Below are 12,367 nucleotides of genomic sequence, written 5' to 3'. Positions count from 1 at the left end.
TCCAGCTCCTGCTTCTTCTTTTCTATCTTGGCATCCAGACTGGTCTCATCAGAAACAACATTATTCAGCATGTCTTTGGTCTTCTCCACACTTTCCTTTATAATGAATATAAAAACATGGGAGCAGATTCGGTGTAATTTTATAGTTTAAACACAAGTTCTGTGTGAATTTTAATAACAAGAACAGTCAGAATAAGCACCTACCAAAACCTCCTTGACGGCAACTCTCAGTGCCTTTTCAGTCTCATTAATCTCCAGAGGTCTGGCAATGGCTGCAGTTCTCATTTCCTGTACGGATATTGAAAACAAAGACAGCAGGGTAAACCCTAACTAACTGAATCACTGTCACTGATGTGTTTTCAAATGGACTGGACTGCATTTGTATAACTATTTTCATCAGAGAGCAGAAGGTTTGGTTCAATGCAGCAAGACAAAGCTACATTATGTTACCAGCCTCACAACACAATAGTTTAGGGTTAAAAAGTTACTTGACTGAAAATGGCAGTTTTATGTCAGATTAAATGCAGTTTTGTAAAGAAAATACCAAAAATAAAGAGGAGAGATTTTCTTCAACATTAGTAAATTTAAAATGTTTGAACATAATTGCCAAAATATTACTAGGTTTTATAAAGTCATTCTTAAAAATCTTTTACCTCATTGTATAAAATCTGCCCTCTAAACAGTAAAGCATTATATCCCATCTGTGTCTAAAGTGTGAAAAGAAACTCTGTGAAAATTGATTTCTAGAGTCATCTTTCCCAAAAATGTATCCATTGTATTAAGGACTCAGGAAGAAGGGAAATGGAAACCAGTATGTGTGACTGTGTTTTCCCTCACCCTTAGGTCCACCTCTTTTCCCAGTAAATCATACAGAGATGCACCTTTCGATGTGACCTCAGATGCCAGCTGCCGAGCTACTTTAAGATCTGAAATCTAAAGTGAAGACAAGAGGAGGCTTAATCAGCATCACACAGATTTCCCTTTTGTCTAAAATCTAACATATGAGGTAAATTTAAAAATAAAAGAAAAAACATAGCAAAGAGGAAAGCTTTGAATGGCTAATCATACATCAAAGTTTTGAAACTATACAGAGGTAAAAGGACCAAGACATTAAATTATCTGATGATTAATCAAACATTGTAATCTTGACATGGCTGTGAGTCAGACTCCAAATCCAATCTTTTTGCCCAAATGTGACCCATATCCGATTTCCTTATGACAGTGTGAACAGCACAAATCCGAATTTTTCAAATCAGGCCCAGGCCACTTTCATATGTGGTCCTAAATCGGATACATATCCGATGTTTTGCAATGCAACTTCAGTCTCAATGGCCATGTCGCATTTCATGCAATTTTTATGTCATTGAAATGCGACAGACGTCAAAAAATCCAATCTGAGCATTAAGACCTGCAGTGTGAATGTAGAATATGGTAACATAGACATAATAGCATAATAGCTCACCCGTGAGCCAAGGTCAAACTTGAACTTGTTGTTGTTCTCCTCAACTCGATCTCCCAGGCCTATCTGCTTGGTCTTCATAGCACTGTACAGCATTGAGGTAATCTTTAGCATCTCTTTCACTGCATAGCCATCAGCCTGGTAGAGACGCTTGGTGTTCAGCTTGATGTGAGCCTTTGTTGCCTGCAACAAGATGAGGCAGTGATTTAAACAGACAAATATCAGGCCTTCAACAACCACAAATAAACTGTATAGTGCATATCATCATAATATATATATACGTCACCATGAACTCAGCCATAGCCTTGATGAAGAATATTCTGTCTGACTCTGTATCTACATCAGTGGGAATGTCCATGTGAGGCTCATATCTACATATAATGGGGAAAGAAGCAAAACGCAAAGAGCAAAGTAGAACACAGAAGACTCCACTATCCAGTCCAGAGAACAGGCAGAAAACAAAGCATTGAGCAAAAGCAGATAACATGTTGAGGTTTGTTTACAAAGAGAGTAAATGAATTGACTACTCTGAACCAAAAAGTGACTGTTTCCCCTGCCTGGGAACTTCTACATATTACAAAGACCAAATTTTAATTTATTTTATACAAAAAGGGTGTGCAGAAGACGAACAAAGATTGTTCAGAGTTTAATTCTTGATGTATCAGTAGGTGATTTAAAAATTCCATCCAAATGAAACTGCCAAAGACTTTTGGATATATGTTTTATATTTTAAAACTGAAGAATGTGGAATATGTGACGCTCGTGCATACCTCTTTACAAGCCATATTAGGATTTCTGCCACTAAAGTGAAGTTTGGTGTTCTGAAGTTCTCCATAGAAATTAATCTAGGATATCCCAAGGCCCTCATCATTTCTGTGAAATCTGCCATAGGAGATGCATCATTAAATCACCAACTTTAAGTTAAGCAATACAATGTTTATTTCATACAGCAGGAAACGGAATTGGATCATCACTTACTTCTTAAGTCTCTGAAGGACATTTTGACCTGAGAGCACTGTACAGCAACACGTGCACTAATTCCTCCTGTGATAGATAAAGAAAGAGAGATTTAACGTAATTCACTTGCAACAGCAACTGAATGCGCACATCAACTGATTTGAAGAGCATGTCTAAGATAACCAAACTGACCACACTGTAAAGTCCTCTGAGACAAATTTGATGATGTTGGGCTTTATGAATACAGTTAACCTAGCTAAACTATAATGTTAGCGATAACTAGCTACATTAAATATTGCCCATCCATCACATCGGGCTAAGGTTTAACTTCCATCACCATTTTAGTATGGCAGAAGCTAAAAAAAAGAACGTTAATAGCATTATTAGTGACTTCTCAGTAATTGGGATATCTTAGGTTTGACCAGAAATCGAGTGTGTGAAGGTAACGTGAATTGAACGTTAACTAAAGATTTGCCATTACCGTTACATAGCCCTGCTGTAGCCTGAAGCTAGCTGGAAATGAGCAAAAAGCTAACGCTTGGTGTCGCCAGTAGTTAACGCAGGTAAACCTGTAGCAAGAGATAATTTTTCTGAAGCACTTCATTAGTTTGTCATTAAACATAGCATACTGTGTTGACAGGTCTAACAGTGGCCTATTACCTGGCGTTGCTAGATAGATCTGAGCCAGTTAGCAGTTAGCTGTATGTTCGCCTCTATGGTCTCCATAGAAACCAACTTTGTGCTAGGGAAGCTCGACACGGTCAAAAAGACAAGGGTCCATTTAGTGATAATCGCGGCCGTCCGCACTGACAATCCAAAGGGTGTACAAAATTTACAGTGTTTCTGGTGATATTCATAACTGCTGTAGGCAGAATTGTAGGTATCTGGAATGTGCTGTTTTTTTAAATCCGCTATCCCAAAGTGAACAAACATGCACCTATGCAGAAATGGTGAATTGCAGAAATGAATGATTTTAGCATTACCAACACCTCCTTTGAAAAATGTAAATGTCCTTTGTAATTTGAAAGCTATACTCAAAGCTATGTTTGTATTGGACACTGAAGAGTACAAAGGGTTTTTTTTTTTTTTTGAAATTCTTATAGACTAATGTTACGGGTTTAGGTGAATGGTCATGATAATAGGCTACCTACTGTATGAAAGTATTAACAGCTTTTGAATATGGGGAAATTCTAAAAAATTATCGACTGTCTTAATGGGTAACCTTAAAGTTTATTATTTTCTACTTTAGTATAAATTTGAGGTATTTACCTGTTTATTTCCATAAAATCACTTTTAGTGGCCTATATTTAAGAGAGAAATGCACGTTTTATTATATTTTGTAGAGCTATGGATGAAGATTTTACATGCAAACATATAATAATAAAATACAATATACTGATATCAGACAACTAACTGCAAAGCCTTTGAAGCAGGCTACATGATGCTGCTTATAGTTTTGTACTTTCACTAAAGTAACAGTATGCATACAGAATTCTGATGGTAGTATTTTGAAAACTGGTGTTTGCTACTTTTAATTGAGTAAAGAATATGAATATCATTCAGCTTTGGCAAACGACTGTTTAATGGTGCATGGTGCGATATTACGGGCGACCACAGGGCGGCGACACCTCTCAGTCTCTGCCCCAGAAGTCGGTTATATGGGCCGCCGCACTCCTGACGCAGAGAATGATGGAGCAAACTGGCGTTCCCCTTCACAACAACAACCACCCCGATGGAAATGAGCCCCCTGCTTGTGGCCTCTACAGTAAACGCCTGAAAGAGTTGGAGAATGCCGCGCTGCAAACCACTTTAATATCGCGAATGGAGACGGAAACCGGGGCTGACGCCGGAAGCTGGACGGAACAACAGTGCGGGGAGGACGAGCAGCCGAACGGCCTGTCCTTGAACCCTCGACCAGCCCCTTCGCAGCTCTGCGCGGACACCGAGACTGAGGAAGTGGAGTCCGAGAGACACGTATATGAGCGGGTCGAAGAGGAAAGGACCCTGACGGACCATTTAAACAAACGTCTGCTTTCCTCATTTCTGGAGAAGCTTAACGAAAGGGACCTGGCTCTTCCCGGGGTTCAGCGCCTGGACTGTGCTGTAGCCGACGAGGACTCAAACAGGGCCGCAGATGAGTGGTGAGGTCCCCAGCTGCAGAGAAGCAGCGACAGCAACAATATGGAGGTGGTTGAGAGATTCAGGACTATAATTTGTACGGAAGCACAATCAACAACATTAAAGACAGACTTACTATTAGGCCTGCCAAATTATTCTGCAATATGGAGTGTCTGGAAATGTAATGTTTAGTTTTGTGTGGTGATAATGAGTGAAAGAATAAGAAACTGCAATAAATTACCATTATGTCATATAAAGTGCTTTTGTACTTATTGGATATACATATGTACTGTATTTGGCAGCCAAAATGGACGTGCGGTAGCCATGTGTGCACATTTGTATTCTGAAATGACATTCAATCTACTGCAGGTGTCACTTCCCGTCATACTCAAGTAGAAGTGTTATTTTACTAACATAGTGTCAAGAAAGAAATAGTACATTTATATGTAGAAAAGTAGAATTCTCTCAGTTAAGGTGAGTCTCTTCAAGACAGTTTGATATTGAATGACTATTACAGTTTGTTGATGAAGAAAAGAGTATACTAGTCTACTCTGGAGAAATTTTTATCATCTCTTCCATTTAAATGAAAGCCCACATTAAATTCTAATTTGATAATGTAGCTCACTCATGAAAATATAAGCCCACGAACAAGCTGAAGATTCACAGTGAAAATAAAACCTGTTACTCTTTACCCTTTTGCAACACAATTCATAATTTAATTCACTATACTGTATTTTTGGTTATATTGTTAAGAAATAAATGTAACACTTAAACCACATGTAGAAGGAAATAAACTAAACAACATCAATCTCAATGGCAAGTAAATGAGGCAGAAATGATCAAGAAGTATTTGTCAAATGTTGTACTGACTTATATTGACAACCATACAGTATATGTATTCCCCTCTACATATAGGCAATATATTTACAGAACAGGGGCTTGTCTCTGATTAATATGCTTTTAAATTTAGGCCATTTGTTATTTAACCCTTGAAGTTGCAGTCTGCGGCTTTTCTCTGAGACAAAACTGGTTCAGTGATAACGTATTTGGACTGACACTTATCAGTTATCTTGAGCTGTTTACTGTGTAGTCTCACTTTAATGAAAGTGGAATGAAGTGGCTTGCTAGAGAATTACTGTATACATTCTAGCAAACAAAGCTAAGCTCAAGAAAACATGTTTTTATCCACAAAATACAATGCATGCACTGTGATGGAAATTATTGGATTATGTGCCTTTGTTCTTTTTATGCAATATACTTCTGCTTCTGATGACACTTGCATCTGTGTCTGTATAACTGTTTGGGTAGGTGAAGGGTAAATGGAAAATAATACTTATATTATCTATGTACTTGTACTTTAGCTCTGTTCTCTTTGCTCACAGATTGTTCGTTTCTCCCCTTGACACTACACACACATTCAGTTCCTAAACACACCTACACACACATATACTTCATACATACACACAGCCTGACTGTCTGTACCCAGACACATATCTGAAAGATACTCACATATCCAAGACACTTCTCTGATTGGTTCCAACTAAGGGGGTGATATCTGGCTGGTGTTATACAAAAGCCATACGGTTACTCTTGTTCTGGGCCACTCGCTCTGCAGACTGCATGACATTCTGTATGACTGACTGAACTTTCTTGCAAGAAATAAAATACATAAAGGCAACTTGGTTGTTCGCTCTTTATTTCTCCAGACTTGTGTTAAAATTTCCATCACAGCACAATAGAAAATGTCTTTAATATTTCTTTTTGCAGCCACTACAAGTAGAGGTTTTCAATAATTTCCAATAGTTTTGATAATGAACATAAGGACAGAGTGCAGAACAAGATAACAGGAACTGAATTGTTAATGTATGCTACACACACAGAGCAGACTCACTTTACCTCAGATCACCTGCTGCTGCATATCTGGTGGTTAAAGTGCAGGTGTGCATTGTTGCAGATACAGTGCCTTGCGAAAGTATTCGGCCCCCTTGAACTTTGCAACCTTTTGCCACATTTCAGGCTTCAAACATAAAGATATAAAACTGTAATTTTTTGTGAAGAATCAACAACAAGTGGGACACAATCATGAAGTGGAACAAAATTTATTGGATATTTCAAACTTTTTTAACAAATAAAAAACTGAAAAATTGGGCGTGCAAAATTATTCAGCCCCCTTAAGTTAATACTTTGTAGCGCCACCTTTTGCTGCGATTACAGCTGTAAGTCACTTGGGGTATGTCTCTATCAGTTTTGCACATCGAGAGACTGAAATTTTTGCCCATTCCGCCTTGCAAAACAGCTCGAGCTCAGTGAGGTTGGATGGAGAGCATTTGTGAACAGCAGTTTTCAGTTCTTTCCACAGATTCTCGATTGGATTCAGGTCTGGACTTTGACTTGGCCATTCTAACACCTGGATATGTTTATTTGTGAACCATTCCATTGTAGATTTGGCTTTATGTTTTGGATCATTGTCTTGTTGGAAGACAAATCTCCGCCCCAGTCTCAGGTCTTTTGCAGACTCCATCAAGTTTCCTTCCAGAATGGTCCTGTATTTGGCTCCATCCATCTTCCCATCAAGTTTAACCATCTTCCCTGTCCCTGCTGAAGAAAAGCAGGCCCAAACCAGGATGCTGCCACCACCATGTTTGACAGTGGGGATGGTGTGTTCAGGGTGATGAGCTGTGTTGCTTTTACGCCAAACATAACGTTTTGCATTGTTGCCAAAAAGTTCGATTTTGGTTTCATCTGACCAGAGCACCTTCTTCCACATGTTTGGTGTGTCTCCCAGGTGGCTTGTGGCAAACTTTAAACAACACTTTTTATGGATATCTTTAAGAAATGGCTTTCTTCTTGCCACTCTTCCATAAAGGCCAGATTTGTGCAGTATACGACTGATTGTTGTCCTATGGACAGAGTCTCCCACCTCAGCTGTAGATCTCTGCAGTTCATCCAGAGTGATCATGGGCCTCTTGGCTGCATCTCTGATCAGTCTTCTCCTTGTATGAGCTGAAAGTTTAGAGGGACGGCCAGGTCTTGGTAGATTTGCAGTGGTCTGATACTCCTTCCATTTCAATATTATCACTTGCACAGTGCTCCTTGGGATGTTTAAAGCTTGGGAAATCTTTTTGTATCCAAATCCGGCTTTAAACTTCTCCACAACAGTATCTCGGACCTGCCTGGTGTGTTCCTTGTTCTTCATGATGCTCTCTGCGCTTTAAACAGACCTCTGAGACTATCACAGTGCAGGTGCATTTATACGGAGACTTGATTACACACAGGTGGATTCTATTTATCATCATTAGTCATTTAGGTCAACATTGGATCATTCAGAGATCCTCACTGAACTTCTGGAGAGAGTTTGCTGCACTGAAAGTAAAGGGGCTGAATAATTTTGCACGCCCAATTATTCAGTTTTTTATTTGTTAAAAAAGTTTGAAATATCCAATAAATTTCGTTCCACTTCATGATTGTGTCCCACTTGTTGTTGATTCTTCACAAAAAATTACAGTTTTATATCTTTATGTTTGAAGCCTGAAATGTGGCAAAAGGTCGCAAAGTTCAAGGGGGCCGAATACTTTCGCAAGGCACTGTAAAAATTACTGCAGGTAGTGCAATGTAGGCCTAACTTCACAAAGGTTTATTCAGCTACTGTACAATGCTGACAAAATACTAAAGTACAGCTAAAGCTTATATATGTAAGGCTCCTGACAAAGGATCTCCCAGTTCTCCCAGGTCATTTTTCACAGAAACACCTTTTTATATTACAGTCCACACCAACAACACAGTAGTTTTGGAAAATAACTAAGTACATTTACTACTTGAGCTTCATGACCTTAGACTGTGAAAGAAAGCAAGAGCACCTGGTAGAAATCAGTATTAACTCCACAGAGACATCTGACTGCAGAACAATTTTCCACGAGGTGACAGGTGCCATCTAGCACAAGGTAATACAATTTATTTAACCTCTTGCACAATAAAATAAACATAACCTAATAAACAGAAATGTGTGTGGAGAATCCCTGTGTTGGAGAATCCCATGTCATCAGTCTGGTGACATTCTCCACTCCTGCTCCTACTGCTGTACAGTTCTTCTTTACCACAGTTTCTACATTTTTAGGTGAATCATAACAAATAAACTAACGGGCACTTTTGCAGTAGTAGCTAAGCTTGCAGTAGTACTTACTCTGCGCACTGATGGGACCTCCACTTGCTTTTTGCTGAGGTCCCACCACAACAAACCCTCTTTAATATGATTCCTCTTTGTTGGCCCTGTGTGTAGAGAGAAACAACAGTTTGGGTTTAGATTTGTCCCATTTTCAGGTTAACATAATACAATTTCATCATCACTAATGAGTCCAAAATGTGTTTAATCATGTTTCTCTGACAAAACAAAAATGGAGCTTATCCAACTTTTAATGCACAGTAACTGTGTTGGGTCAGTGTTAACTCAGTGTAGTTTATTGGCTGAAATTTAAACAGCAGTACTGAATAAAACCTGATTGTGATTCAGCAGTTTTCACTACAACCAAACACAACAGTAGCTCATGTCACTGATTAGTGTGTCTTTATCCTCTTACCTGTTGCATAGCTCACTATCAGCCCAACTAGTACAACTGAACTAGTCGCCATGGCACCGAAATAGAGGTAGGACATGGCGTAGAGGTTATGTAGGCCCCTGGTTTTGGAGAAGACAAGATACAACAACAACTCGCATTTTTATTGTTTTCATATTTTTAGAACTCATATTTTTAAGTTCATCTGTCATTCTATCAGTTCAAAAAATTCCTTGAAGTGTTCTTTTCAAAGAAGTTAAGTTCTATTTTCGTGTTAAGATGTCAACGATGTTCACAACTCTACTGTATCATCACTAGTTTCTTTCATTTTTTGTATCTCAGCACAATTTTTTTTAAATAACATTACTTTTCTCAGACAACTCAAATATAACATGCAAAACTAAACAAAGTTACACTTGACAATGCGAGCTGGGCAAGAGTCAAGTCATTAAACCTAGTTGAACTCACTGACCCCTGGTCATCAGGGTGAAGCAGGGTGGAGATGGAGTGCTGGTCCAGGCTAGGGCTGCTCTTCACAGTGATGTTGCTGGGTTCACACTGGTCTGCATAGCTGGGCAGGACACCCATGGTCTTCCCACTGGGTGGGTAAAGAGTTGAACCGACAGCCAGCCACATGGAGACACAGAAGCCCACTAATATTCCTGAGTATGCTCCCTGATAAACAGATAAAGAAAAAACATAATCATTTGATTGATAGACTACTGAATGGATTTGTCTGGAAGTCTTATTCATGGGAGAAGTTGTGTTTCTGAAGCAAAAGTATGCAGGCATTCCACAAAGTATCATACAATTGTAGACATTTTTAATAAATACCTGGATCAACAGCCACTCACCAACCGGTTTGTTGCTGGTACAAACATGCCCAAAATGAATACACCCAGGAGTGGACCGCTGACCACACCCATGACAGTGAAAGATGCCTGAGAAGAGCAGACAACAACACAAAACTGTGACCTTCAAAAGTCAATTCTATGCTGTGATTTAGTTTTTACAGTGGACTGTCAGTTTCAGAATTCATGTCATCTGGTAATATTTAGGTGTCATACCTGCAGAACTCCCCAGTCCAGGAAGGAGGACAGGACAGCTATGGTGACACAGCCAACACCATATAGGAATGCTTTAAGAAAAATAAAATAAAATAAATGTTGAGTCTATTATTTATCATTGAACAACACTGAGTCTATATATTATGAAATGTGACAAAGAGGTAGTAAAATATGATTTGTACTCTGAAAGTGACACTTGATGCCCCTGTAAATCAAGTCACAGGTTTCTGCCTTAAATCATGAATGTCTTGGATGTTAAACAAAAGCAGTTGTAAGAAAACATAAAACAGCACGTGCAGCTGATATTTTCAGTGAGACTTAACCTACACAGTCCTTTGGAAACAAGAATCAGCTTCCTCTGGGTCATGTGGGTCAGATGAGGTTGCAGCAGATCCGCCATCGTTACTGCAACCATGGTGTTGATACTTGTGGAGGTTGTGCTGTTACAAAGACATTTTGTCGAAAACTGTTTCAGCAAAAACTCAACATTAATCACCTTTATGAAGGAGGATTTATTCCACAACTATTGTATTAGTCTGTATTAGTTTTGACTAAGTGCACCTGATAATAGTTACTTGTAATGTTAGTGACAAACCTGTCACAAGTTTAAATTTGAGAAACCAAGATTCATCTACCTCAGAGTCCTGCTATACAGACAGGCGAGGAAAAAACCTGGGAACCCAGGGTGTTTTTTAAATATGTCCAGCACAAAGTATGGCATGTACTTCATCAGATGAGACACATGGGAAAAGTGAAAAAGTAAATATCTGTTAGGAAACTAAATTTGACTGAGGAAATATTGAAATAAATGTGAATATTCATTAAATTTTTTGTTCTTAACCATCATCATTATCATTACCAACCAATGAAATGTCACTTTTTAAAATCTTGTTTGCCTTCTTTAGCACATTACAGTATATAGTCCAGTCAAACACCATAACCTCACTATCACTTAAACTCTATACACAGTATCATGTTCTATATGTGGATCAATATCAGTTTTTTATGAAGTGTCATGAGTACCAGATCAGGGGCAGAAATTCTCCCAGATATCAGTGGATCACAGCTGACGTAGTAAGCGAACATGACAATGCCACAGGTTACTGCACTGCTCACAATGAGGCACAAACCGATTTGGTTCACAAACAGTGCCCTGCAATCAAAAGCAAACATGATCATGGTGACCCTCGGTGCAACATTTTAGCCAGTCATGTGTCTCAGTGAGCCAGCTCTGTCGTAGGTGGAGCTCGACCCCAATTGGCCTTAGGCAGAAGCAGATCTCGTTGAGCCTGAGTCAGAATGATTACTCCCTTGTACAGATGGAAAAGGAGGCTGACCTGTGCCCACCAGGATTAAAATGAGCTGATTCGTGCTAACAGAAAAACATCATAAAATGCCTCCACAATAAAACAGGCATGATAAAAATGCCCTCTAATGTGTTCACACAAAGTTTTGTAAAGGTTGCTTTAGTCATAACTAAATCAGGAAGTGCCTTAGAATGCCTTTATGCGTGACAGTGGAATGATCTGTCTTCTCAGGTGACTCCTCAGTGGAAGAAAATGTAACAGTGCCCTGTAAAGTGCCCCAACAAGCAGGAAGCCAAAGATAAAACACCTTTTAAATGAGGAAGATGAAATGCAGTGCCTTATCAGTTGCAATTGTAATTGGTTGAGCTGGAGGTTCTGTGTGGTTTCTAGTGACAAACAAATGGGAAAAGTGCTATTTGAAGTCCAACCTACAGTATCATCTGTTGAGGAGCCCCCCAATTAGAAAACATGTTTGGGTTGTAGTTGGTACAGCACAACTCACTATTTTGGTGTAATTTCAGCTCTGAAAGTCTTCTCAGTGATTTTCATTATGTATGGCTTCATTGGAAAGATATCAGAGCTGATCAAGTAGTTTGTTTGGTGCTGTGCTACACAGCTGGCTGCACTTGCGATAAGCCATACACCAAGCCTGAAAGTGTTTTGAAACCTATAGGTGACTTCACAGAAGCTACAGTGAGGTTCCTCTACAATCTGTCAACTCAATGTAAAGGAAGTCAGTTAAAGTTTTATGCGTAGCGGTTCGGGAAGTTGTTCGAATTTTGCCGCGATGTATTGATAGTTATAAAGCCCAGGGAATCTCCACACAATTCGTGGGTAGTGTTGGAGTTGTCAGAGTTCGTGAGTTATGTATTTCCAAAAAAGTGGAATAGCTTAAACCCCAACACCACTG

The 12,367-nt window shown here is 39.1% G+C and overlaps 2 protein-coding genes across 2 annotated transcripts in view; both read right to left on the bottom strand.

Moving 5' to 3' along the window:
- cluap1 (clusterin associated protein 1) overlaps nt 1-3,172 on the bottom strand; it is a 5,297-nt gene extending 2,125 nt beyond the window's left edge. Inside the window, 9 exon segments of the mRNA XM_020596902.1 lie at nt 1-95; nt 204-287; nt 837-932; nt 1,462-1,641; nt 1,745-1,829; nt 2,229-2,340; nt 2,437-2,502; nt 2,897-2,984; nt 3,076-3,172. Coding sequence (XP_020452558.1) covers nt 1-95; nt 204-287; nt 837-932; nt 1,462-1,641; nt 1,745-1,829; nt 2,229-2,340; nt 2,437-2,458 — 674 coding nt within the window. The 5' untranslated portion in view covers nt 2,459-2,502; nt 2,897-2,984; nt 3,076-3,172.
- Nucleotides 3,173-8,344: 5,172 nt separating this feature from the next.
- slc5a5 (solute carrier family 5 member 5) overlaps nt 8,345-12,367 on the bottom strand; it is a 31,502-nt gene continuing 27,479 nt past the window's right edge. Inside the window, exons 8-16 of the mRNA XM_020596852.1 lie at nt 11,174-11,303; nt 10,786-10,874; nt 10,478-10,590; nt 10,151-10,221; nt 9,938-10,024; nt 9,556-9,758; nt 9,108-9,205; nt 8,714-8,799; nt 8,345-8,368 (exon numbers count right to left, since the gene is read on the bottom strand). Of these exons, the coding sequence (XP_020452508.1) occupies nt 8,345-8,368; nt 8,714-8,799; nt 9,108-9,205; nt 9,556-9,758; nt 9,938-10,024; nt 10,151-10,221; nt 10,478-10,590; nt 10,786-10,874; nt 11,174-11,303 (901 nt within the window). The remainder of the gene's footprint in view (nt 8,369-8,713; nt 8,800-9,107; nt 9,206-9,555; nt 9,759-9,937; nt 10,025-10,150; nt 10,222-10,477; nt 10,591-10,785; nt 10,875-11,173; nt 11,304-12,367) is intronic.

This window comes from Monopterus albus, unplaced genomic scaffold (genome assembly GCF_001952655.1).
Source record: "Monopterus albus unplaced genomic scaffold, M_albus_1.0 scaffold31.1, whole genome shotgun sequence".
Lineage (NCBI taxonomy): Eukaryota > Metazoa > Chordata > Actinopteri > Synbranchiformes > Synbranchidae > Monopterus > Monopterus albus.
Note: the sequence above shows the minus strand (reverse complement) of the source record. Positions and strands in the feature narration are given on the sequence as shown.